This window comes from Spermophilus citellus, assembly GCF_964194105.1.
Source record: "Spermophilus citellus genome assembly, chromosome: 1".
NCBI classification, from domain to species: domain Eukaryota; kingdom Metazoa; phylum Chordata; class Mammalia; order Rodentia; family Sciuridae; genus Spermophilus; species Spermophilus citellus.
Window position 1 is genome coordinate 143,497,388 of NC_138182.1, and position 27,757 is coordinate 143,525,144.

The following is a 27,757-nucleotide window of genomic DNA, read 5'->3' on the forward strand; positions in this document are numbered from 1 at the left end:
GCAAAAATTAGGCTGTTTTTCCAGCAGGATGCAACACACCCTACATGAAGCTCCTCAAAACTGTTCCAGCCACCAAGCCCCAAACCTGGACCTGTCCTTGATGTTTGCCTCTCCTGGATCTTTAGCTGTCAGGCTCATCCATCCTTACTCATAAATCCCTTTCTTCTCTACTGCCTCCTCCCATCAAAACCACATCCTGACCAGACTTCTGCATATACTCTGTCCCCACTCGATCTGTTTGAGCTAACAGAGCCAGAGCAACCTCTATAAGACAAAAAATAAGCAGGCCCTGTTTTGCTCAAAACCCTGGTGGACATCAATTGCTTTTCCTATACTGGTTTCTTTGGTTCTCATTACATCCCATGAGCTGGGAGTTGTCACCCTTGTTTCACAGGTGAGATGAGGATCAGACAGTTCAGGTAACTTTCCCAAAGCAATTAGGAAGCAGGGGGATCAGGACTTGAATTCAGGTCTTTCTAAATTAGAAAACTATACCTCTTCCTTGATCTATCTAATGCTATAAAATAATAATGATTTCTGAAAGCAAATGTCTTTTTTAAAAAATGTTTCAGAACTTGTATTTGTTTATTTTTATGTGATGCTAAGGATTGAACCCAGTGCCTTACTCAAGCTAGTCAAGTGCTCTGCCACTAAGCTACAGCCTCACCCCAAAGCAAATGTCTTTATAGATAATTTCTACCTAAATTTCAAGAATGGCACATTCAAACCTTGCATATACTCTTCCAAAACACAGGAAAAGGGATGTATCAAAATACTCATCAACTCATAATAGAATAGTACATAAAAAGAAATTACAGGCTACTCTCAAAAACCATAATAGAGTTGTATAAAAGGAAAACTGCAGACCAATCAAATGTATAAGTAGAAAGGCCAAACATAATTTTTAGAAAAACAATATGAAGAAAATCATATCACGGTTAACTGGAACTTATGCCAGGAAGGCATGGTTGTCTTACATGAGAAATTTAGAAAGAATACATATTTATTTCAATTGTTATAGTAACAATTTTAATTAAAATTCAGCCATCATTTAAAAATAAAAACTTTAGAAACTGACTTCACAGGCCTCCTGCCTGCTGTTTTAGGCTGTGTTGGAGTGCATGGAGCTTCACATGAACTGATTCACTTGCTTCTCACCATGCCCTGTGGGGTGGGTGGTTTCATTCAAGTTCAGGACATCAGCAGCATATCTAAGTTTTGTGGGACTTTGAACTTTTACAATTTTGAGAGCCTTCTAATATAAAATAAAGTGTAGGGCTTTGGAAGGTGTGGATGCAAGCGAGAGCTGATGAGACAGTCTGCCCTCTGCAGGTGAACAGGACCCCATAACTGTGGGCCTTCAATTGGGACTGCTTGCCTTATACCCCTCCTCATATCTCTACTCTAGCCTGTGCTTCTCAATCTTTCCTTTCCTCTTAGATCAAGGCTTATTCTGAGACTTGGGTCCAATAGGCACCTGTCCTCTCCCACCTTTCCCCAGGTGTATGTTCCCCTGCTCATGCCCATCACATCGGGCTGGATAGTGCTGAAAAATATATGTGTTCCTGAACAGAGTCCCTGGCCCAGAGCATACCCTGAGCATAAATTCCTGTCTTCCCCAGGCATGAGGGTTTCTTAAGGGAAGCATATAGATCCAAGCAAGGGCAAACTGGCCTGCCAGTCCACAGGGTCCAGACAGGAATCTATATCATTCATATGCCTGATAAATTTAATGCCTCTCAATGTCTAGTTCAAACCTTAGCAAAACTTTCCAGACACTGAAGAGCCTTCCAGACTGGGCTGCACCAAGCAAGGGCTCTCCATGTTGGCAGCAGAGCCTTCTACTAGTCAAAGCATCCATCAAAGTATCTCCTATGTACCAGGTATTGTCCTAAGTGCTTTATGGATATTTTCATTTGTTCCTCAGAACAGCAAATAATGTTACTATTCCAGTTTAAACAATGAAACAACAAGGCAAATTTGACTTGGATAGAAGTTGTGGACCATGACCAAAGAATGCTATGAAGGCTTGCTCTCTTTTTCTATAAGTGTGTCATTGTGGAGCCCAAGAGAGGGATGGGGCTTTGCTCAAGGTGACAAGAGCAACTGCTGGCAGAATCAGAGGAACTGAAGCATCCTCCCTCTCCGCTCCAAGCACTTCTCAGATCTCCCAGACATCTCCCTTCTTCTACTCCAGAAGATTTCTGCCTCAAGGTTCCAGATCACATAACCTCCCACCACCAGAACATTTGGAGCGCCATGATTTTAAACACACATACCGGCAGCCATTTCCCAATGTCTCCAGTGTGAAGCCAGCCGTCACTGTCCAGGGCCTCCTTTGTCCTGTCCTGATCTTTTAAGTAGCCTTTGAACACATTTGGTCCTCTCACACAGATCTGTGGGGTGAAACACCATGGCTTCTCTCAGCCACAGTATGATGAATGCCAACAATGAGAAGCCGTCACCAGGCATAGGGAGAATGAGGAATGCTACCCACCAGGAAAACCACTGTATAAACCACAGTGATGGGAACATTGGACACCAAACACTTGCCAGCTCTGTCTGTCTTTTAAACTGTTCCTTGTCTTCTCTCAAGCAGGGTCCTCCCCATGTTCCCCCCTGTTCTGGTTACTCTTCTCCCTCTGCCATCTCTTCTGCAAGAGCCCCATTGGCCCTGACCATAGGCTGCTTTGTGACACTCAGTGGGGTGTCATCACAGATATTGATGATTGGCTGGTTCTGCCAAAGATGCTTGCTTCATTACCAGGCAGTCAGCTCTCCCACCCCTCCCATGGAATGAGCAAGCACAGAGCTCAACCCACCCCATCTGGTCTATTTGTACATGGCCATTCTTCTGGGGACAGATTACACAGAAGTAGGCCACGCCACAGTTAGGAAAAAAAACAGGGGATTTTAAAACAAATTTTGGGAGTTCAAAATATTGATTTAGACCTACTCATTCCCGGCAAGAGGGCCTGTTTGAAGTCAAATTAATCAATTACAATGACTGTATATACAAGGTGAAAGGAAAATAATTTCATTCCTACTGTTTTTATTTGCTTGTTTTTACTCACAGACATGAATGGCTATATCCTTAAGTTTACCTCTCCCTCTCCTTTGCAGGTCCAATAGTTCAGCTCCTCCACATCAACAAGCTTGATATGATTGCAGGGCAGAGGTGCCCCCACATGCCCTAGAACACCAGAGTAAGATGGCACTAATCAGTGTTCAGATCTGATTCAGCACTGAAAATGCTCCATTTGGCTGTAAACTCCTAAGTGGTCAAAGTGGGGAATTATGGATCGAAACAAAGCAGCTTTAGAAAGGTATTTGTCACAGGCAAGCACTGATGATAAAACAAAGTTCTGGAGAAAGCAAAGGCCAACCTCCACCTGGAACTTCATTTTACATTTGATTCTTAAAAGAGAGAGACAGGCACACCTGGTCTAGCACCAACCTGCACAGGAGCCTGGGAACAGAGGGAGTCAGGAGCTTTTACAATAGTGTCCACATTAAAACATTGTCCACATTGTCAGATCACGCATCTTGGTTTGGGGATTATACACTACAACTATCATTGTTTTTCCTCTAGCCACTAACCTGTTTATTGGTGCATAGAAAGGACCTAGCAATTTTGTTAAATTGTGGGTTCTGACTCAGTAGGTCTGGGTTGAGGCATGAGACTCTACAACTCTTAAAGGCACCATGGTGAGTGATGTTGCTGCTGCTGGTCTACACATGATGCTTTGAAAAAAAAGGGAAGAGACAACTGGAATGTGGTAACACCCTCTTAGGGTGGGGAGATACCAGATTTTCTGGTCTTATATATACACCAATCACCTAATTGTATCTGTTATTTTCTAGTCATTGTTTGTGGTTTTAAGTTGAAGGATTTTTACAGCAGGTGCTAGCCAAGGTCCTGAAAGAAAAGTAAACTAGTCTATGAAAAACAAGCAGTGACACTTTGGTTTCTCTTTTAAAAGAAAGGCCGCTGAACCTTTTACAGTACTATACAAAGATATCAAACTCCCTCATATCCAATAGCTTTATTGATTTTTAAGGTACAAAAGAATAAAAATCAAACATTTTGGCTAGGTGCGGTGGTGCATGCCTGTAATCCCAACAGCTTCAGAGGCTGAGGCAGGAGGATAGTAAGTTCAAAGCCAGCCTCAGCAACTTAGTGAGGCCTTAAGTAACTTAGCAAGATCCTGTCTCTAAATAAAATATAAAAAGGGGCTGAAAATGTGGTTCACTGGTTAAGCGCCACTGGGTTCATTCCCCAGTACAAAATATGTGTCCAAAAGGAAGGGGATATGTGAGAGTGATTTGCCAATATGATGGCAGCAATAAGAAAAAAAAATTAGTGAGCCAGGACCTCTAAAGATGATTCCTGAAGATTTGTCAGTGACAGAATGATTAAGGAACAACCATAAAAAATGAGCTTTGGGGTTGGGGTTGTGGCTCAGCAGTAGAGCGCTCGCCTAGCATGTGTGAGGTGCTGGGTTCGATCCTCGGCACCATATAAAAATAAATAAAATAAAGGTATTGTGTCCAACTACAACGAATAAAAATATTTTTTGTAAATGGGCTTTATCTGGCTAGAGTTTAAAGAGACAGAATTTAAAAATATATAAAACTTCCATACTTGGACTGGCTACATATGATTTTGTTTAGGATCCTCCTGTCATGTTTCTACAGACTATCTCAAGGTACTCTGAAAATAATGTTGTATTTATAAGCATATTTTTCTTGCATGTACATCATCCCCAATTTTCCAGTTTGGAGTTGAGCAAACTCAGGCACAAACAGTGGCCTAGGCTCACAGAAAAGTTGTTATCCTGAAGATTTGTTGTTTTTCAGCTTCTTCCAGTATCTGGTCTAAATCTGGTGAAGGATAGATGGGCTACCTATCACAGACCTACTACCCACACACCTGAGGGACAAATCTCCTCAGAATGGGAGTGTGGAGGGGAACTGCTCCTTATCAAGGTACCACTGCCTCCTAGGAGACCATATTTCCCAAAAGGACTCTTAAGAAACAGTTCTCGCTCAGAAGAATAGAGGGGAGGCCAATAGAGCAGAGGAAGGAGGTTGAGAAGAAGGGAAGGCAGATGGGGAAATACTGGGGAACAAAATCTCTACCAAATTATGCTATGTCCATGTTTAATTATGTCACAAGGAATTTTACTTTTTTATATAATTGTAATGCACCAATTAAAATATTAATAAGCTATGCGGCTATGGCTGTGGCTCAGTGGTAGAACACTTGCCTAGCATGTGTGAGGTACTGGGTTCAATCCCTGGCACCACATAAAACTAAAAACAAATAATAAAGGTATTGTGTCCATCTACAACTAAAAAACATTTTAAAACATAAAATATTAATAAGCTATGTACAGTGGCACATGCCTATAATCTCAATGAGCTGGGAGGCTAAGGCAGGAGGATCACACATTTGAGACCAGCCTCAGGAACTTAGCAAGACCCTCAGCAACTTTGTGAGACCCTGTCTCAAAAAATAAAAAGAACTGGTAATGTCACTCAGTGATATAGTGCCTCTGGGTTCAATCCATGTGTGTGTGTGTGTGTGTCTGTACACACACACACACAATAGAAGGGAGATCAGTAGAATAGAACAAGCAATAAGAAGAAGGGAGGAGGAGGAGAGAAGGAAAGGGAATTTACTGGGGAATGTGATTGATGGATTTATGGTATGTATATTATAAATGACAAGTGAATTCTGTAATTACGAATACTTATAATGTACCAGAAAAAGATTATATATATATATATATATATATATATATATATACACACAGAGAGAGAGAGAGAGAGAGAGAGAGATAGAAAGCATGTTCACTATAAACATGCTTCTCCTTTACAAGTTATATCCAATTCATAGCCTTCTTTCATTCTAAAACCTAGTTCTGAAATGACTACAAGCAAGGCTGTGTGATATTTAGAATTCATAAAATCAAATACAATGATACTATAAGCATTTTTCCACCTAGAATCTTAATCTTCTGGTCTACTATGAAGGAAATGGGAAAATATAAAAACAATAGGAAAACACAAAAAAAAATTCACAACAAAGAAAACAGACCCATAACATCACAACTTGTACATAACCATCATCAATGTTTTTCTTCTATTCCTTTTAATTTTTTCCCCTAAATGACTCATGCAAACTCAATTTCCAGGAGGGAGTTTTAGATCCTGCTGTTTTCGTAACAGTGGCCTGCAAGCTGTTCCCACACCTCTAGCCCATCCTACCTGAAGTCCAGTCCCCGGGTGTGGTGAAGGTGCATCCAGCAGTACACTCAGTTTGGCCATAACCTTCATAAACCTTCAAGAAAAACTTGAAAGTCACTTTGGGCACACACCCTCCCAGAACTGACTGGCTGACCTTTTTAGTCAGCTAACATCTATTGGGCTGCTTCCTGGTAAGGAAGGTCAAGGGAAGGTGCTCTGGAGGCAGGTAATTCCAGGGAAAGCTGAATACAGACAACAATCATAGCCTCATTTGCTTAAAAACAGTGCTACTTTTTTTCACAGACACTTAGTACTTAATGTTATGTAGACTGGGATAAAGATTTCTGGCCTGTTTCCAAATATTGACTCTATTTTTTATTTGGATAAATGGGCATTAGAGATACACATTTCAGAATTCACTCCATGTTCAATTTTGTCTTTGTAAGATCTTCACCTCCAGAGCCCTTCTTGTTTGTAAGAATACACCACATGGGAAAGCCTGCCTTTAGAACAGGTCCAATGTCATGTGGAATAGGAGGATAGTATAAGAACCGTGCGGCATCTAAAGCACAAGTATATAGTCATGCACAATTATGAAACAGACATATTTACTTGACTTGAAACCCATCAGTCACAATCATGTTACAATACCCTGAATATGTAATAAATTAATAAATACTAATCGAATGGACAAATGAAGAAGTAAATTTTTAGAGATAACAAAACCACTGAATCAAATAACATAAAATTGGGTTTTCGTCCCCACTCTTGTTGCTCCTTTTCTAAGACACTGGGAAGATATTTTGTGAGCTGGAGAATGCAGAGATGTGGTACAGGTGGGGTACAGCTTCCCTGGCTCATTGATTATTCATAACATAGTTTATCTGATTCCTTTGTCCTTTGCAAAAACCTTCCAAGGGCTCAGGGAAAGGAATTTTTCAGAGTGCATACATATGTGTTTTCAGAATGGGGCAAGGGTATCCTGGTTTTAAATGGCTCTGGGATTTTTTTGCATCCTTGGAAAAGGGAGATCTATCCCACAAATCTTGTTCCTGGGATTTTTTTCTGTATAGTAGAGGGTAAAATAGATCTCATCCCTGATGCACATCCCTCTGCCCCCATGTAAGGACATGAAAGGCAATACCTGGCACCCGAGAGCTGCCCGGAGAAATCCCAGGACTGTTGGTGATGCAGGGGCTGCTCCAGTAACAATCATCCGAACATGTCCACCAAGACTGGCCTGTGGGAAGAGGGAAGAATCTGCCAACATTTGTGATACCTGAGATGGTGTCCTGCCCATGTGGACCTCATTCAGGTCCAATATTCAACTGGATGCTAAGATTTTGAACAAAGAGAAGACCATGAACTGATGAAGTCCCTTCCCCTTGCAAATGATAAACCCAATCAATTACACAACTTAAGCCATGAATAAAACCAAACATTTTTTTTTTTTTTGGCAGAGGACTAAGGATGGAACCCAGAGTCTTGCATATGCTAGGCAACAACTCTAACACTGTGCTAAACCTGTAGGTCCTTGATCAACTCTTTTGTTTATTAAGATAAGTGTTACTAGTCTGTGTGGCATTCTATGATACTGGTTCTCCTTTCCTTAAAATATACAGCTGCTCTCTCACTCTTCCATCATTCATAAGCAACCAAAACAATTACTTAGGGCAATTTCTTCCAACATCCATTTTAATGACATTATCTTTTTTTCATGTATAAATCAATACAATGCTTTATTTACTATGCACTACAGAGGACAAAAAACACTTGAAACACTTTGTTTCTGTAAGTTGAGCCAAGAGAATTTAAATATTAATTTTCATAGCTAAAAATAGAATAGCAAGAAAAAAATGAGTAATTCTACTAATTAGCTAGAGATTCCTTGGGTAATACAGAGCTTGAAGGCTTCATACAAACATACAAAAATGTGCAATTCTGGATTGGACTGGTTTGGAGAGGATGAAGGGACACGAAACAGGAAAGGAAAAGAATATTCCTGAGCATCTAGCTAGAAGCTGGTGCTGCTGAAAAACCCATGGGACCAGGGTGACACTGAAAGGCAAGAGAATCTTCAGACTCTAGAAGCATCTTGATGGAGCAGTATCAAGCAGTACTAGACTATCCAAGGGCAAGGTCACCCTGATGCCTGTGGAGGTCAAGAGAACTACTTAACCATGGGTCGTTTAAAATTTTAATTGTAAGATAAACTTTTATTTCATGAGTTATTATTCTATAAGATTATAGGTTACTGGAATGAACTTCTCAAGTTCTCTTGTAAGATCACCCACTGGACACAGGTGTCATTCTTGCTCACTTCTTACCTGAATCTTATTAAAGAAGAGTTCATCCCAGATACTATTATTCCTGATGATTCCACTCCGGACTTCCGCCTGCTTGCGTCTGGCTGCAAACTCCAGCAGCCAACGCTTCAATGGAGTGTCTGCCTGGCTGAAGATCTGAGGAACACACATTGCAAACATCTGTCAGGGTCTGAAGGCCTTTCCTTAGACATGTCCCCAGACTGGCCATCAGAAAGAAGGCCCAGACTGGCCATCAGAAAAGCCACGCTCCATGATACTCCTGCAGAAGGTCACTGACATCAAGCTGAAGGTTAACTCTGCCAAAGTCTGGGCATCTTGTGGAAATGGAATTTCCTAAAATAATGCCTCCCAACCAAGATTTTAGAGAAGAGGAAGAAAATTAAAGAAGGAAAAGCAAAAAAAGAGTTGGGGAATACATGCAAAGAAGCAACTTCTTTCAGGACAGACTGTCTAGATAAGCAGATAAGCAGCACCTCAGCCTGGCTCCCCCAGGGCTCACCTTGTCATACATCCGGTTCAGCAGTCGTGGGACCACAGGGAAGATGGTGGGCCGTAGAGCCTTCATGTCATCTGAGAGAAGGCGGATGTCTCCCTGAAAGAAGCCAACGCGCCCTCCGTGGCAGTAGACAACAGACTGGAAGGAGAGGACAGGAGTCCATTAGGATGGGCCGGTCACTCCTGGCCGCAATCCAGAGCATCCCAAACTCCATAAAGGGCACCCATAACCCAAACCCAGCTCTGGCTGCTGCCACAAGACACAAAGAATGCTATCTGAATGACTTCCCCATCCCATATCTTCACACTAAGTCCCACTCAGATGCAGGGAGAAGGCACAGGAGGTGGAGTGGGATTCTGAGCTTTGGGGAGACGCCAAAATAGCCATTTTCATGGATGCCTACCCCCACACCCACTGCCCCATGCTGGAAACTAGGTCTTTTTGAGATATGTATAGCTTATTAATGGGTCTATTTCAGGTCCTGGACTATGCGGATTTTCCCAGGGATATCTCAGCAATGATGGAAGGACTTGTTATCCCCACAGGTACTAGAGCTACTGCTAGAGTTGGCTGTGGATGCTGTTTGGTGAGAGGGTAAAGAGGGAGTCTGACTATTTCTTAGTGGGACTAAGAGCACATCAGGGTCCTTATATGTGCTCCTGTCTTTAATGCTTATAGCAACCCTACAAGTGAGGTAATATTCCTAACCACCCCCTTTACAGGTTAAGAATGCATAGCTCACTTTACCCGGGGTTAAAAAACTACTTGACAGTAATTAATGGCATTCTAATTCAGGCCAAGAAAGCTGGAAAGCTTGCCTTATTATGCCAGATCTCTCTCAAGGCAAAATCGGAAAGGATTAAAAGATGCAGTTTATTTATAGGCTGGAACCTTGAGTGACACATGCATGGAGAATTCTTTGTCCCCAAATCACATATGGATTCCTCCCCTCACTCTCTTTACCCCTACAGGCCTGACTCAGACTCAAGCTAATACCAGTCCCCATCTGCAGCCTGAGGAGCTGTGACAGTTTGATTCTTTACAGCTTGTTCTCTCTTTTAGGAATCTGTGAGTTATGAGAGTCGTGAAACAGGAGTGTGCTGGCCATACATGGACACAGAGCTTGGATGGTAAAGCAAATGTCTGCAAAGTTGCAACGCTCTCAGAGCAGATGTTATGAGCTTGGGTCTTCCCTAGAGAACTGATGGGGTGACCAAGGTCCTTGGACCCTTCTGACCCCTGTGGTACCTTCCGAGCATAGGGCTTTTTGGTCCTACTTCATAACACCAGTGACCAATGACATCCTGCTAGGGTTATGGGTTCTAGGCATGGGTTGTGCCTCTCTAATGCCAGGGCCTTACCTGCACCATTCGCTCAAACATGTGTGCTAAAGGCAAATAGGAAAAGTGCACATCCGCACAAGTGGGAGCCCACTGACTCTGCAAGAAAACAGAAGGAGCCCAGGCAAATCCCAGTCAGTCAGGTGGGCGTCTTACCTGGATTACTCTCTCAAACATGTGAGCCAGAGGCAGGAAGGAGATGAGCACATCGTCCTGTCTCGGAAAGATCACTTTCTGCAGGTGACGGGCATGGGAGACAGAAAGGAAAGAAACACTGACAGGAAGACAACAAGAGAGTCATAAAACATTAAAGAGAAATGGTCCTGGAGGGGCGAACAGGGAGGGAGGGAAGGGAAGGGAATGGAGGGTGTGAAGACAGAGTGATGTGAGAGAGAGAAAATGAGAGGGTGTGGGGGGAGGGAGGAAAGGTGCAGAGAGAAAAGAGAGAGAGAGAGATAGGGCAGCATAGGAAGCGAAGTGTTAGGTCGCAGCGCCAGTGGGTCTAGGTTATCTGCAGAAGCAAAGAGCCAAATGAAGCACACATAAACCAGCAGAGTTGGGCTCCGCAGGGAAGGGCCTGCATCTCACTTGCAGTCAGTCGGCGCCAGCCTGGGTCTCTCCCTTTCCTCCCCACAACTGTGGGATCTGCCTCAGACCCCATTTACCCAGTCTCCCTGGGGCTTGGCTTGTCAGCACTTCCTAGTCCTTTTTCAGAGAAAGGGGCCCAGAGAGCCCAGGACAGAGGAGGAGACAAGGCCAAGTCCAAACCAGATGGCGGAAACTGGCTTCTCAAGCCACAGCCAGGGATGGAGGCCTTAAAGGGGAAAGCTGACAGGGAGTCCTGCTGCAGCCCTCCAACACAGGTGAGACTAAGGGTAGGGACAGGGGCTGCTCTGGCCAGGTGGGGGCCTGAACAAGAAGAGTTTCCTTTGCTGGACTGCTTGGCTCTTCTGGGCTGCCTTTTTGGACCAGTTTGGACAAACCCTGGGAATGTGGCTCAGTCACCAACCGTCTCTCACAGTTGTCTATCAAAGTATGTGATTGGGGCATAGGCAGGCTCCATACTATTACCTGGAGAGAGATGTCTCCACAGTGGAGACAAGGCCTAACTTCTATGAAAAGGCACCATCCTTTCTCCTGAAGGAAACTGCAGAGCATACTCACCATGCTGGGGATTCTCCTTTCTTAGCTGGTTATAAAACACTAACATGCTTTTGTCAGGCCAAGGTCTCAAGGTTTTATGATTTTAGGTTTACCTTTAAGTACAGCCTTATAAATTGGCAGTTGTGGTTGTTTCTCAGACTCTAGTAGTCCTTAAACACAAAATGACTGAATTAAACCCTGACCTACTTGAAAACCAAGTTAATACGGGCTACTTGCTGAATAAAGGTACACATTCAAAAGCACAGCTATCTCAATTTTTGAGGTTAAAAATGCAAAATAGGTTTGCAAACTTTTCTTTCCAGTATCTTAGTGCTCTTAGAAATCAATTAAGGGCTGGGGTTGTGGCTCAGTGGTAGGGCACTTGCCTAGCATGTGTGAGGCACTAGGTTCGAGTGTGGCTCACAAACATATAAACAAATAAATAAATAAAGGTCCATCAATAAGTAATAGAAATTAAAAAAAGAAATCAATTAAGTGTTTGTCAGGTATGGATTGATTCAGTGTTTGAAAGGGATTTTAAAAGTGGGGTTGAAAGGGGCTTTAAAAGTGGGTTTGCTCTATTGAGAACAGAAACTCATGCCTGGGAATGGCAGGAAGCCCAGATTGTATCAGGGGGGCGGGGGGCAGGGGGGAGAAAACAATGCAACTGATTTGAGGATGTCCTCAAGAGACACCTGTATAGTAAATTTACTTTATTCACCTCTGTCACTTTCAGAAAGCCTGAGAAATCAGCCACCACGTTCCCATGGGTGAGCATCGCACCTTTGGGGTTCCCTGAAAATAGAAGGCAAGAAGAGGAGTTAGTTGGGAGTTCAAGGGCCACTCCTTGAAAATAGTGCCCATGTTAGCGGTCCCGGACACCACCTGTCCACCCAAGCCTCTGGCCCTCATCCTCAGCCACCTCAGAGTTTGAGGAAGATGAATGCTGCTCCAGGCACCTCCATCCTATAGACCTTCAGAGCCCGCTATGAGGCATAGCACCAGGAGGCAGGTGACACGCCTGCACAGATGGAGTGCCTCAGCCTGAAGGGCTTACTACTTCAGGCTCTGTATCTTCTCCTGTTTCCCTCTGGGAGCACAGGCTCTGCGCCTCTCCTGTCCCCTCACAGACTTCCAGTGCTCAATACTGCTCTCTAGGCCTGACCTGTCTCTGCTGGCAGAGGACTTCCTGCTGCAGCTGGTACCTGGCTCAGGCCAGGCTGGAGGTCTCTGGGGTTTGGGCAGCCCCTGCCTCCTGCTCATCAGCAAAGATGGGACATAGATGTTCTTACTTTGTCTTCAGATAACCTTCCACTATGATTTGTGAGACTTGGTCCTGGGGGCCCTTGAGGAAATCAGGTACTGCTAGAATAATTCAGGGGGTAGAGGTAGGTGGGGACTCAGCAAAGAGCACGCGGGGAGGAAGGCCATTGTGGCCACCATTTCATATCAATGTGGATGCAACCCTGATGTCGCTACTGGACAGATCTGACAGAGCTTAAATCCTAGCCAGCATGACATCACTAAGCCACTTCTCCTCTCATAGTTTCCTTGCCTGTATAAGAGGGACAATAGTTCCCATCTCACAGGGCTTTTATAAGGTCACAGGGCTTTTATAAGGTCACAGGACATAATCCATGAACAAAAGATGTTAATTAGATGTTTTCACTGAGGCAGCACATGTAATAGCCATGAAATGCCAAATGTGTGGGGCCAGACCACATGCAGAAGTTACACAGGAAATGTCAAATAAACCAATGTTAATCTTGAAACCCTTGTCAAGAAGGAGGAAATAAAAGAGCTAAATGAGGAGAGACTAAGAGAATACTGTATTAAACGTCCCTGAATTATCCGCTTAAAAAATGGTTACTTTTGGTAGTGGAGATTGAGCCCAGGGGGCACTTTACACTGAGCTAATTCCCCAGCCCCCCCCCCTTTTTAAATTTTTGATAGGTCTCATTAAGTTACTTAGGGCCTCACTAAGTTGATAAGGCTCACTTTGAATCTGTAATCCTGCTGCCTCAGCCTCCAGAGTGGGGATTATAGGCATGCATCACGGAGCCTGCAAAGGAGCGTTTCTTTGATGAGAGCCATACGAAGTTGTATAGTAGCCTATCAAAAGGGGAGGAAAGAAGGGACCTCCCTGCCCATCCCAACCTGAAAGCCGAGAAAACTCAGACCCTAACAGGATCACTTGAAGAGACCAAATGTGCTGCCTAGACCGAGGAAACCAGTGGTTGCAAATCATGATCATCATGATCATGCCAGGGATTGGATATGGAGTCCACAGAAGGAACATCTTCTGAGCAGATAGTGGGTACAGATGGTGTGTTAGGAGGAATCTGCCCACAATTCCCGTTTGCTAGGGTAAAAGGCTTGTCCCCCCTCCACCGCTCCACCCTCAACAAAAGAGGTAGGAATTGCAGCAGAGGATGGAGCAGATAGCCCAAGAGGTGGGCAGGGAGGTACTGCCTACATCAGGAGAACTCAGGGAAATGCCCAAAGAAAGAGTAAGTTTTAGATATTTGCCCCAAACCATCTCCAAATGTTCATTAACCACTTACTCATTCTCCATCCCTACTTTGTACCTGGTGGGAGAGGGCAGAAGCCTCTATTAGAGGGGAGGAGAAACAGCAGAGAGGAAAAGAGGAAAGAAGGGACCATACCGCGCCGCTCCACCCCCCCACCCCCGGCTCACAGCAAACCCTGCTGAGGAGGGGGAGGAGTCTCAATGAAGGAGAGGATTCCTAGTTTAGACTGATACTTGTAATTTTGAATTAAGATTTTGACTGTGACTTGCAATGGCCATGATTCTTTTTATTACCTGAAAATGTCCAGAAAAGGCACAAGATACCTGAGCTTTTATTTAGGAGCAAAAGAAAAAATACCAACACTGGCTCTCATAATTACAGCCCATGAGACCTGCTTGTTCAACTTGTTGGTGACCCATTTGACAGAGACAAAAGCATCAGTAACAGCCCCATGTATGCATTCAAGAGGTGTGGTAGGCAGGTTTTGACCAGTGATCCAGCACTTTGACCATATTGTGAACAACAGAGGTGATTTAAAAGTTACAAAAACAAAAAGAGCCATGGGATCTGAATCACCTCCACCTGTCCTTCTTGTATCCCTGCTCCTTTCCTCAAACCCATGTCCACATGAAGAACCCCTACCCCCACCCCGTAGTTGTTTCTTAGATACAAATCCTACAGTCCTGGGACCTAGAAAGCAGTCTGAGTTTCATCTGGCAAATTTCATGTGTGTGGGCTGGGGATGTGGCTCAAGTGGTAGCGACTCACCTAGCATGCCTGAGGCACTGGGTTCTATTCTCAGGACCACATAAAAACAAAATAAAGATATTGTGTCTACCTAAAACTAAAAAATAAATTTAAAAAATCTCACGTGTGAACTCTCAGGTCCTGCAAATTTCTAAGAAATACCCTACCAAAAGAATGTTGGCAACAAATTCTGGGAGCAGATTGGAAGGCTCAGTTAGGACGTGAGAGAGAACAAGCTTTCGGAATTCTCTGCTTGCTTCTCTGATTTGGGAAAATATATACCTCTGACAGCATTTCCTTTAAACATGATATAGAGGTTTTTCCAAGTTGCTGGTATGGAGAAACAGCAATAAATCTTCCAACATGGATCTAAGCACAATCAAATTTGCAGAATCCAGGGGCAGATTTTCCTGTTTCTCTCTTTTTCTTGTGTGAAGTCAGTGACAGGGACTGCCACTCAGGCCTCACATTTCTTAGCACTTTGTCTTAGCACTACTGTCCATTTCTGCCTTCTACTCATAAGCATTAAATGTATTTGCTTAATACCCAAGAAAACCAAGGCTTAAGAGAGGTCAGGTAATTCTAAAGTTACACAGCATGAGTGCTAGGAAGTACCAGGAGCACCAACAGATGGTTTTATGACAACATCCTCTGAGTAAATCAGCCACAGACAACGCTGACAGAATTTCTTCTCTGGCTCTTCAGCTGCTCTTTCATTTGGAAAGCCTATGTCATCATACCTCCAACTCCAGTGTCCCCAGGCCTTGCTCCAGGCCCCCTCCACCTTCCCTCAAAGCAACATTTTCCATCTTGCTCCTGATCCTCTGTGCATGCTGGGTCCTTTGCTGGGACCACCCTTCCCTCTCTTCTTCTTCAGCTATCAATCTTTTAGAACTTGCTTAGATCTGAGAATCCTCTGTGTCCTGCTATCCTGATGACTCGAAAGTTGGGTACCCTATATAGCCTAGGATGCAGACCCTTGGGCACATGGTACTGGAACTGCCTGCTGATATGCATTGTGAGTTTATGAGTGCAGGGCTATGTCCCATGTCCTCAGCCCCCAATAATAGGTCTGATGCACAGTGGGTTTTCAAAAAATGATTCAATTAATATGCATAAATAAGAAAATAGTACCAAAGACACATAGACTGAGAAGGGTATGTTTCCTAAGGCTATTATATTTTCTTCTCTGGGAAGAGAAGTTATATTAACTCATAAAAATATAACTATCATTCAAGGGTAGTTTTACCCACATATTATCTTTTTTTTTTTTAATTTGCAGAGTCAGATTTCTGTCCAGTTGGTGGTTGTTTTAAAATGAACAACCAACCACATACTCACCCATCAGACTTTGCTAGATAAAATAAGCATAATCTCTCACTTCCTTTCAGGCTGTCCAGGCCTGACTATGGGCTCCAAGCACTGGCTGATTCTACAGGGTGTCCACCATGAGGTGGAAGGAAATAATTCCTGGAATTATTCCACCAGAGGAATAAGGGCCAAATATCAGGTTTAGATCATATTTCCCACCTTTCCCCACTCAAAGAACAATGTAGCCCTGGCTGAGGCTGAGCCAGGACACTGAGCATGCAAGGGAAGCTGTAGCTGGGCTGTGACACTGAGGACACACGTGGCTGATGTGCTGACAAGAGGATGGATACAAGAAGCATAGCATGGGCTTAGCCTGAAGTCTAAGGAATCCAAGTATGCGGCCAGTCTGGGTGCTATCAGGCCAAAGGTCTGCTTACTGCTTCAGCTGTGCCCTGGAACCAGCCATAGATTTGAGTAGGAGGGGACACTAACTCACAGCCCATTTTTCTAGGCCCCATACATTCTGCTTCCACCAGAGAGCTTGAGTAGGGTGCCTTGGCTTTAGACAGTGAATGCACAGTCTGGAAAGCACTGGACATGAGGTGAGCCCTCTCCAGGGGGCAACAGCACTGTTCTGCATCATGAAGTACTTTCTAGGTATGGGGCAATACCTGTGACCAAGTATCCATTGAAAGCCTGAAGGCACACTTAGAAGGCAGGGGTCCAAAGCCAGAGGTCACAGCAGTGACCTGCTCTTCAAAATCATGTCACCAAAAATTCATGCTGTAAAACTCATGTCAAAAAGACCTCAGAAAGCTCTATTTAAAAAGCAACATAAACCTTAAGGGCATTTTTGAGTTCTGGGGTTGGCTCTGGATGTCAGCTTCTGAAGAGTAAGGGCTCTATTTCTTTTCTGAAAAGATTTAGTAGAGTACAATGGAAAACCTTTAAGCCCACTTAAACGAATGGTAAACATCCATCTCTTTTAGTAAAACCAATTTCTCATGATCCAATGACGTGGATAATCCTGCAAAGGTCTGCCAAATGCCTTAGAGGTTGTTCCTGTGGAAGGTGTGGGAAGCCTCAGTTCACTGTCCCCTAAGAACTGTCATCAAGGTAAGCCAGTCCATCAGATGAGATGGAGTGACAGCAATGAGAACAACTCAGGATAGGGAGCAGGGCACAAGTCCTGGCACCTCCTCTTGCTGGTAGTATCCCCTGGGAGCAGGCCTGGTGTTCACTTGTTTGATTCACCAACTGTACTGAGGCCACATCAGCACAGTGACAGGGTGGACAAGGGCACTATAAACTGCAAAGAGCCATGTCTTTGCCGTGGTCCTCATGTGTATTCTGTCTCTCCCAGGAAGCCTTCCTTGACTACTTCTGCCCCATGCTGATACATGTGCCACTCTGTCAGTGCCAGGCATAGACTGTGTCCTCTTCCTGACAGTCTTACGGAGCATTTGCCCTTTCACATGCCACCCCCATCTCCTACTTGGCACTATTAACGACCCTCTTCACAGATGAGAAACTGGGAACGGTAATGGCAGAGAAGTAGCTGGTTCATAGTACTCTAGGAAAGTGGTGGGGATGGGACTCACACTCAGCCTCTTAGACATCCTTTGATGGAGTCTTAGACATCCTCAGACTCCTTCTTCAGTCCCTGATACATAGACCAAGTGGGGGTAGGAAGCAGAGGAGTAAGAGCTATTTCCCATGAAGAAACGAAACTATGACAAAAGTCCTTTCCCCAGCACATAATCCAGCTGTCCCAGTCTTCACTGGCTCAGCTATGGGAAATTCCAAGGACCCCATCTACACCTCCCAGTCCACACTATCTCTCCATTTGGCCACTCCTGACTCGTCTGGTGCTGGATACCAGCAACAGGAGGAGGGACCAACATCTGGAACCACCCACAAGACAATGTTCAGCCCATCTAACAGAGGGCACCAAAATTCCTAAAATCACCTGCCAGGCTGCCAATATAGGGTGCAGGAGGCCATGGCTGGTAATCTGGGTACCACTGCTTACCTGTTGTGCCACTTGTGAAACACACAATGGAGAGGTCATCAGGTTGTGGGGGCTGCAGGAATGAGAAGAGATGTGTTTTAGGGAGACCCGAGTGTGAACTACCAGGGACCAAGACGCCTGGATCCCTCCACCACCTAGCCTCACATGTGTGCTGTGTATGTGGGTTATATAGGTGGGGGTATGTGTTGGGTACGTGTGAGTGCCCCCATGTGCTACAGTTAGAAAGGTAGGCAATTGAGCTCCCAGGAGAGGGGAAAAGAAGCTACATGGTGAACATGGATCTCTCCCACCAACCTCACAGCTGATCTGCTGTTTCCCAGCTCTCTTAGACGGAGTGGGGTACAGTGGTCACATTCAGGTCTCTACCAAATACCCCTCATTTTTTTAGTGGGTATGACCCAGTTCTCTTCTTCCTTCTCATTTTCTCCCAGATACCTGCAATTAGTCTTGGGAATACAACATGTGGCTCAGGAATTGAGTTACCCATTAAATCCCCAGGACTACTCTGCATTAGGTGCTTCCCTGGCAATGGGCACATGGTTCTGGGATCACCAGCAGGAGCTCATCTAGTCTGTTTGCACAGAGAGATGGCTTCCCAGAGGAGGTGATATATATAAGTTAAGATGGAAGGACAAACAGAGTTTCTCCAGATAAAGTAAGACCATGTATTCTGGGAGAAAAACTAGCTGGGAACAAGTACAGAGACATAAGAGACAGGGTACGTGGAAGGACTGGGGAGCCTGGTGCATGGGAGATGAGCAAAGACCCAGGGCCACCTGTGCAGGGTCCTGGGAAGCAGGGCTATGATCTGTTCAGGACTCCCTCTCCCTCTCTCTCTCTCTCACTGTGGCTTGAGGAGTAGGAAGGACTGAGCTAGAGGGAGAGGCCTGGAACCTGAAACCCTGAAAACTTCCTGATAGCCCAGCCCAGAGGGCACTGGGCTATGATCTAACCCCAGGCAGGACCATTTGGAGATGGCACACAGAAAAGTTCACAAGGGAAAGATGAGCAAAGACAGTAGATGCCACAGGTCACTTGACCCAGGGGTTCACTTTCAGTTTTGTTGCTACTTCTGCCCATTCATTCTCTGGTGTGTTCACTACATTCAAAGGGAAAAAAAATAAGACTTCCCCAAGAAAAACTCACCAGAGAGCCACAGGTACCCAGGCCTGGCTGCCCTTTTGTCTCCCTCCCCAAACATTGGACTTCTTCCAGGTCCTTCCCTGGGCCCTCAGCCTACAGAAGTCCTGGACCTCCAAGGAGGCGTTCCTGAGTTATGCACAAGATTTGCATATTAACATGGAGGTGCTTCTCTGGCCTCTCTACTCTAGGCTCTGTGAAGACAGACCATACCCACCATCTTGCTCAACAAAGGCCTGCTTATAGATTAGCTTACCATAGGAGCATGGTGATTTGCTTGGCCACAGTCCTGAAAAAAGAAAACACTGTTTAAATACATATCAAGTTCTCATCAATTAAAAACAGAACAAAATAAATTCAGCATCTGGGCTTGCTCTTGCACCAAGCCCAGAGTTTTAGATCCTGTACTTAAACATGGGCTGCTGTGGAAGATGCCACCTGAGTTGCCTCTCCTCAGACATATGTCTAGCCTGGAACTCATTGGAGAGAGGCAGACTGCCTAGAGGTTCTAGGCCCACCCCATACAATACAGACAGGGAGCCCAAGATCTGGGGAGAGGCTAGGCATTATGAACATGACAATGAGTTTGGACATGTTGGGCTTAATATGCTCACAGTACATCTAGGAACACAGATGTGAGACAGAGTGGCTGGGTGGTATAGGCTTCTGAATGAGCATTCAATGCTGGGCAACAGGTGGGAGTTGCCAATGCAACTGTGGCTGCTAAAGTCATGAAGGAGTTCAAGTGCACAGGCATTATGGATACAGGGAGCAGCAGACAAGAAAGGTAGGACTGGAGGCCCCGGGGCCCTGGATCCAAGAGCACAGTAGAAGTCAGTTGAGCAGTGACTGAGATCCTGGAGGCCAGTTCTGAAAGCTGCTGAGAATCTGGGTCCCACTGAGTCCTGGAACTCAAGTCTATCCTCAGACACATACAGGCTGACACTAGCTAGAAGTGAGGAAGCTCCAGAGCCTGTGCAAGTGCTTCTCATGTTGGCGACCATCATCCACCTGGTGGTGCCTGGTGACATTAACTGTGCCAGCCATCGTGTCTTCTCTGTGGCTTATCCAGGCCTCCCTCTACCAGCCCTTGCAAAGCCCGGCGTGTCTCAGCACACACCTAAAACAGCCACCCAGCACGTGAAAGGGGCAGATGACCAGCAGCTCTGATTCAGTGACTAGCCAACTATGGCTCAGCAAACAACCAGAAGCAGATTCTCACCTCCACAGCTTGCATGGGCTTGATGACCACCCCGCACTTCTGCCCTCTCTCTTTCAGGGCTTCCTCAAACGGCTCCATCAGGATGATCAACTTTAGCCCTGGAGTATCCTTCCTCTCCACATGCTCTAGTAGAAGCACAGCTTTCTGAGGTTTATCCACGATCACGGTGCTGATGTCCGCTGTGGGGACCATCAAGGAGAGTCAGGCTATGGGGGTGCAAACTATGACTATGAGCAACACATGCCAAACAGCAGCACCATGGGCTGTATATACCACAGCTTGTATAAATAAATATTCAAGACAGGCTGTGGGGGCCATGTGTTGTGTGCAAAGGAACATGCCATGGGTCCTGAGTATAACCAAGGGAAGAAGGCCCAGGAATCTCCAGACGTCCCAACTGGCAGACTCCAAGCTTTCCTTTGCTTCAGACTCAGCCCCCATCATCCCAGGTCTACTGTGTTTTTTACCCTACCCCCATTCCTGCAACCATGTCAAGCTGCCATGAACCTAAAATGGTTGTAGCCTTGTGTAGAGGCTGGTTCAGAGGCTCCTTATTGACATTCCATCCCTGTGCAAGGAACCTTTAGGTGAAGCCCAGCTGGGGCCAGCTGAGACTCAGGAAGCCAACTCAGGGGCCAAAGTATAAGCCCCTATTGTTTTCTGAGAGCAGAAGCAAGGACCTCCTATGAATGTGAAACAATTGGCATAACCTGAGAGACTGGGGACAGGCTGCCTATGGTGGAAGTGGGTGGCAGTGCGGCTCACCTGTATTGATGATGTAGCGGATAGCACCAGGGCCTAAGGTGTCATAAAGTGGCACCACCACCATGGAATATGTGTAGCAAGCCAGCTCTGCAATGATCCACTATGGAAACAAAAGGTCAGGATGGGGGAAAGGAGCTAAGAGGGCGGTACTGCCTTCCAATCAGGCAGCCAGAGTGCCTGCTCTAGGCCCTATACCTGACACTCTGAACAGCAAGGAGTCCACAAGGCTGAGAGGTTGTGGTTGCCCACCCACAGCCTTCTAGACCATGCTTGACCCATGGAATTCTATTAACTCCTGGATTTCATGTCCAAACAGCCCAAGGTCCATTTCCAGGACATGCATGCACCTTTTCACCATGACTTTCCTCCCCCCTTGGTTCAAGGGACAGCTGTTTATGGGTTTGATGTGGTATGGATGAAGTTCTGCTGGGTAGCTGCTCCTGATAAGGAACAGAGCTAGGGGTGGGGTAGAGAGGATGGTGTTAAGGTCTCCCTTTTATTTTCTTGTCCCCAGTCGTAAAAATTGTGAGAGAATTATTCCATGTAGTGCCCAACTCCTACTCCGCTAAGACTTTCTAAGACCAGTCAGGACAGATACTCACCTCTGGCCGATTTTGTGCAAAAACACCAATAAACTGATCTGTACTTGCTTTACAGTTGTGCTGGAGAAGTCCGGATCCCAGAAATTCAGCCCTATTAGCCACCTGCACACAGATGCGGAGAGGACATGGGCAAACGAAGGCTCTTCCAATCAAGGAGACCCCCAGGTGGGATTCCTATAGGTCTAACAGACCTCCCTGACTCCCTGCCCAGGTAGACCCAAAGTCCCTCAAGGCTATTACAGGCCAGAGAAATAAAAAATGACCCTAAAGAACCCAGCAAAGTGCCCACAAGCCCCTCCCTCCAAGTGCCAGTTCTGCATGAAGACAGGGTGGGGCCTGTCTTTTGTCACTCACCTCCTGGTAGGATAGCCACTGGTAAGGCTGCTTGGGTTTCCTGAAGCCGAGGCAGGGTCCATTCCCTACAGAGACAAGCAGGTCTTGTGCAAGGGCGGAGGCAGGGTGGGTATACTACCCCTGCCTGTCAGGCACCTGGATGGACATCCCACACTGTGGGTATCCACGGGCCATGAATGTCCCCCTAGCTTCCTAACCCAGAAGGACATAAAGCATGTGAGCATGGCATCTCAGAGATCAGGGAGGCCCAGGAATGGGACTGATACAATAACTGTTCCTACCATAACTTGTGTGACCGTCTGTACTACAGATCCAGAAAGACCCAGATACCTGGGGCAAGGAAAAGGTGGCAGGCTGCCTCTCTGTGACAGTATCTCTTTGCTTCAAACCCTTGTGTCACCCAGACATCTCAGAGGCTCACAAGAGGCTGACAATATGGTGTATACAGTGTGGAGCCTAAAATCAGGGAATCCTAAGGGCTGAAAAAAGCTAAGGTCAGCCCTTGGCCATGTAATGCAGTTGCTTTTCTGACTGGTAAAGGAGGGCTAGGAATGGCTTCTCTGATGAACCTGGGCCCTGCTGACCTGCCCAGATGCCTGTTACCATGGTTCCTTGTCCACTTTTATACCCACCCAATGCCTGCCACAGCCCTTCTCACCTGAGATACTAAGCCCACGGCGAAACACCTGGTACATGGTCCGGGCATCATCATAGTAGTGGGTAAGCAATTGAGGGCTCCCTCCAATCACAGATCTCCGGGCCCCGCCACTGTCCTACAAACCAAACATAGGCCAGAGAAGCTGGCTGAGGCAGGCAAGGCTGTCACAAAACTGTATACAGTTGGCATGCACAAAGCTGAATACAACTTGGATGCACAACTGGTTTACACCGTAGGGCTGGGAGATGCTGTGTGAGCACACCTGTACTATATACTCTCAATCTGTGTGTATCCATACTCAATCATAATTGGCCAGTGAACACAGGCCAGTACACTGATATGTGACTCTCCCCCTCACTTTCTCTCACACACACATGCATGCGCGCACACACACACACACACACACAATACTGCATTCATACACCAAGTCAGCACACATGAAAAGTCCAGAATTTTCAGTAACTTTTCATATATACCCATATAATGGAACAGGAAGCATTGGCTGGAGCCAAGTCTTTCCTGGAATAACCTCCCAAGGTATCCCCCACCCCATCAACTGCTCTTAGGCCCCTAGGTTAAGAATCATTTAGGTGTAGTCTTTAGATAAGAAGGCTGCCACCCATCATTCACATAATAGTGTAAATTAGTTGAGGACTGTACTGAATAGTTTTCCAGGAACTGAAGCCTAGGACGGAGGACAGGCTGAGTTACACTAATGTCCAATGGGGATGGGCAGGGCAGTGGGACACTGGACCCTCAGCAGTACAGACCCAGAGTAAGAAGGAAGGAATATCTCTGCACTGGGGTAAGGGAAAGGAGCTGGGTATCTTTCCTTGCTTCTTCCTTTCTACCCCACCCAGGCTCTCCAAACCAGGACTCTTTTATACCACAGCTTTGCCTGTTCTCTAAGCATTATTCGGGCCTACCACTTCTTAGAATACTAGGTCTGAGGAAATACTGTGAGCAACACAGAGCAAACAGGCAAACTTAAAACCACAGCAGGTCTCCACTGTTTTGAAGTGGAAAGTTCTGTTTGGCCAGTGCTTCTGAATTTCCAGGCCCAGCAAAGACCTGTGTGGGAAGCTGGAGGCACATATTTGGACCTGGTTAGCACTGGGTGACAGATACAATATAGCAGGGGATGGTGTGCTAGGGACAGAGGAGGCTCCAGCAGTTATGTGTGTTGGGGTGTGGCTGCCAGGCCAGATTTTGGAAATGCATAAGTATTTGCAGAGCAGAATAAGGAGCAGGGAATGGCACTCTGGGCACAGGCAATAGCAAATGCAGATGTGGGGCAGGAGCAAAGGTACATCTGGGGACTGGAGAGCAATTCATGGAGCTCTAGATGGATATGGTAGGACGGCAAGCCAGAAAGGGCTGCAGATCAAAACAAGGAGTCTGGACTTTGGCTTGAGGGCCATGGGCAGCCAGGGAAAGTGACACAATCTGATTTGTGTTTCTCACCAAGCAGCATATGGAGTAAGTCTACCAGGCCCTGTATGTTGCGCTTGCCTCTCTCCCTCCTTTCCTGCCTCTGTTCTTTGCCTCCTTTACTCCAGCCACTCTGACTTTCTACTCTCCTAGGTAGAGAGGCCAGCTCAATCTTCCTTAGAAGGGAAGACTTGACTTTGTCCCATGTCCTGTCCTCTCAGCTAGACTCACCAGCTGACTCTTTCTGTGGTCCCCAGACACTGAGCTAGGCCATCCCTGTTGCCACCAGACCCCACCCAGATCACTGTATCACCTGCAACCCAGACACCTGCTGGTGCCTCCTCATACATGCCCCTGTCATGGCCACCCTTCCATAGCATGAATTGGCCCTGTCTGTCTATATTGAAAACCCAGAATAAATCCATGCTGCCCATACTATGCATCCCTTCCTAGTTCATGGGCTTCTGTCCAGGCTGACCTCTCTAAGAAAGTTATAATTATAAGCTTAACCAAAAACAACTGTTCTCAGTGCTCTCTCTGTACCACTCTCAAAATCCTTACTACACCATAAAAAACAGGTGCTCTTTTTATTACCCACTTTACAACTGAGGACACTGATGCTGAGAGAGTAAAGAAACTGCCAAGAACCATACAACGTGAGGCACTTCCAGGCTCCAAGCCCAGGACTGCTGGTCATCAAAGGCCATTCTTATTTTTTAAAAAATATTTTTAGTTGTAGATGAAAATAATACCTTTTAGTTAGTTTTATGTGGTGCTGGAGATTAAACCCAGGGCTTTGTGCATCTGAGGCAAGCACTCTACTGACGGAGCTATACCCCCAGCCCTCAAAGGCCATTTTTATTAACACTCTGCTAGTCCCAATCTAGCTCCACTACATTGCCTAGCACTCAACCATGTGCTTTATCACACATCTGAGCTTTGCACACATCACTCCTTCTCTGGAAAAATGTCCTTAGGATCCAGACGCCTATCTTGATCTATGTCCTCCCCTACCAGGCAAAACATTTCCATGTTTAAGATCACCAAGATGTACCATCAAGAGCAAAAAAATCACAACAATGTATGTATCATGATATAATTTAAAAGCTGGGGGACAGGGGTGCTATCTATACATATTCTCAAGGCTAAGAAAGAATCATTAACACAAGTTGCCTCAGGGTAGGAAAACTGAGAGACCAGGGGAAGAAGGTAGAAGCTTTTCAGTATATGTTCTTTTGTTTCTTGCAAATTGTGTGAATGTATTACCTGTTCAAAATGAACAGAATTAAAGTTTAGAAAAATGGCAATTGTAAAAGGGCAAAATAAATTCCATAGTTGTAGGTGGACAAAATACCTTTATTTGTTTTTATTTTTATGTGCCGGGGATCTAACCCAGTGCCTCAAGCATGCTAGGCAAGCACTCTACCTCTGAGCCACAACCCTGGCCCCAAATTCCATAAACTTAATAAAGATGCCTGGAACATATTTGTGTTTGTGTGCTGGGCCACTGTACCCTCTTCTCCACAGAGGCTCTACATATAAAGGGCCATGTGCTCTGAGAGGGCAGGGCCCTGGGGTAGGCTCAGGTCTGGATCCCTACACTAACCAGGACTAGGCATAGAAAGAGTTTAGGAGGGAATTTACCTGAAGTTCACAGGACCTGCTTAGCCTACTGAAGCATAGATGAACCAAGGTCCCCTATTTGAGAAGCTAGCAAACAAGATGCCCAATGCAAGGTCAAGGTCAATCTCTGCCATGGGACAGTTACTAGGAGAGGAGCATCTGGCAGGAGATGCTGCCCAAGGCTCCTGTAGAGCATGCTGGCTGGTTGGCAGGGAAAACTGGAATTTTCTGGGCCACTTGAGGTCAAATGAGCCACAAGTTTGGCTTCTACCTTCAAGATGCATGTCCTCTTCCCGCTACTTTCCACAGCCAGACTGCTCCCACCCTGCTCACCTCCACTTCTTCTGACTGCATCAGGAGGTTGCATGGTGGTCTCAGGGCCTTTGGCCGGTGAGTGAACCAGTAGGCAAGGATGGCAGCCAATGCACCCATGCTCACAAGGGTGGTGGCTGAGAGACTGCGGAAAAACTGGCCCAAGTCGCCCAACTCGGGCAGCCGCAGTATCCTCAGGATCTCCTGTGTCTGCATCTTCTCCAGAATTGAGAGGACAAACTCTGTAGGAGACAAGAGATAGATGAGGGAGGAGACCCAGTAGACAGGCTGGGGAGGGATCCTGGATCACAAGTGGCACACTGACCATGGCCAGGCTCTGGTTCAATATACTGAAGAGCAGACTATGGGCTAGTTAGGGTGTACAGTTCAGGTGCACATTCAGAAGGCCTTTTCCCATGAGAAGCTAGAGCTCTCAGTACTCATACCAGACAGTCATATAATCTGACCCAGTTTTCCTGAGAACCACATGTTCAGGCCCTGGGCCATGGCTGACAGCTGCTTCCACATCTTCCAGGGGCCAGGATCTTCCAGGGTCATGGAGCTGCTCAGGCCCTAGGACCTGGGTACTCTGCCTTTCCTGTGTGACTCTGCTCACAGGGCTGTGTTTATCATTGCTCCTGGGGTGTGGAGAAAATGTAAAGGCAACAGAAGTACTCAGAACACTGCAGGATGAATGGGATCGAGAGATATAAGCTCTACCTGCTCCACCTCTAAGCTCTCAAGTCCAGGCCCTGATTCTGAGGGAGAGTTCAGCAGTGCTCAGGTATCTGCAGGTCTGATGACACAAAGACAGTGACCTAGCTGACTATGTGAGCTCTATAGCCCTGTGCTGCCACACACTGAGTACAAGAGGCATTGCTGGCCCCACCATTGACTGGGCTCTGTGCTGTCCTTCCTGACTCCTTCAGTTAATGTCCGGAGGAAACAGGAGGCAGAAAGTATTAAACTGGCAGGAAGAGAAACAAACCAAGGCCCAGCAAGAGAGGGATCAGAAAAGTGCTATGTGTATTCCTAAAGGTAACCAGTACCTCTTGGGATGTCATGGGTGCTGGCCAGGGTGCCACCATCACCCACTGCAGCCCAAGGGGTATGGTGGGCCTTTCAGGGAGACATGGGGATGGACAATGTGATTTCCATGAGAAGCATTGGTAAGCAATTTTGGTTCCAAGAGAGCAGGTCCCAGGGTGATCCTGGGTCTTCCTGTTAGCCACTAAGTAAATAAGTACTGACAGAACAGATGCACAACTAGGCTGGGCTCAGGGTGAGCCAGACATCAGATGCTGGCATCCACATTGAGATCCCTTCATGTCATTATCCCAGTGGGACCTGAATCTAAGAAGCTCCCCAGAACACCTATAGGTCTACCACCCCAATGATGGCAGACTGGGCCCCCACAGGTACCCTCCTCATGGGCCCTCGGTCCTTGGAAGAGGTTCCTGTGATTTCCTTT

At 46.0% G+C, this 27,757-nt stretch overlaps 1 protein-coding gene across 5 annotated transcripts in view; it reads right to left on the bottom strand.

Annotated features, from left to right (window-relative positions):
• The window catches only part of ACSL6 (acyl-CoA synthetase long chain family member 6), a 56,636-nt gene that overhangs the window by 12,360 nt on the left and 16,519 nt on the right, over nucleotides 1-27,757 (bottom strand). For 3 of the 5 annotated variants that reach the window (XM_081271455.1, XM_081271456.1, XM_081271457.1), the window contains 16 exons: nucleotides 26,308-26,528; nucleotides 22,921-23,035; nucleotides 22,263-22,327; nucleotides 21,909-22,010; nucleotides 21,307-21,406; nucleotides 20,542-20,720; nucleotides 19,576-19,608; nucleotides 18,180-18,231; nucleotides 12,280-12,353; nucleotides 10,572-10,649; nucleotides 9,079-9,213; nucleotides 8,580-8,714; nucleotides 7,397-7,492; nucleotides 6,274-6,346; nucleotides 3,105-3,193; nucleotides 2,280-2,396 (listed from right to left, as the gene is read on the bottom strand). In XM_081271455.1, the coding sequence (XP_081127581.1) occupies nucleotides 2,280-2,396; nucleotides 3,105-3,193; nucleotides 6,274-6,346; nucleotides 7,397-7,492; nucleotides 8,580-8,714; nucleotides 9,079-9,213; nucleotides 10,572-10,649; nucleotides 12,280-12,353; nucleotides 18,180-18,231; nucleotides 19,576-19,608; nucleotides 20,542-20,720; nucleotides 21,307-21,406; nucleotides 21,909-22,010; nucleotides 22,263-22,327; nucleotides 22,921-23,035; nucleotides 26,308-26,502 (1,638 nt within the window). In that variant the 5' untranslated portion in view covers nucleotides 26,503-26,528. Of the gene's footprint in view, nucleotides 1-2,279; nucleotides 2,397-3,104; nucleotides 3,194-6,273; nucleotides 6,347-7,396; nucleotides 7,493-8,579; nucleotides 8,715-9,078; nucleotides 9,214-10,436; nucleotides 10,515-10,571; nucleotides 10,650-12,279; nucleotides 12,354-18,179; nucleotides 18,232-19,575; nucleotides 19,609-20,541; nucleotides 20,721-21,306; nucleotides 21,407-21,908; nucleotides 22,011-22,262; nucleotides 22,328-22,920; nucleotides 23,036-26,307; nucleotides 26,529-27,757 lie in introns of all 5 variants that reach the window. The other 2 variants (XM_081271454.1, XM_081271458.1) reach the window with 2 other exon arrangements.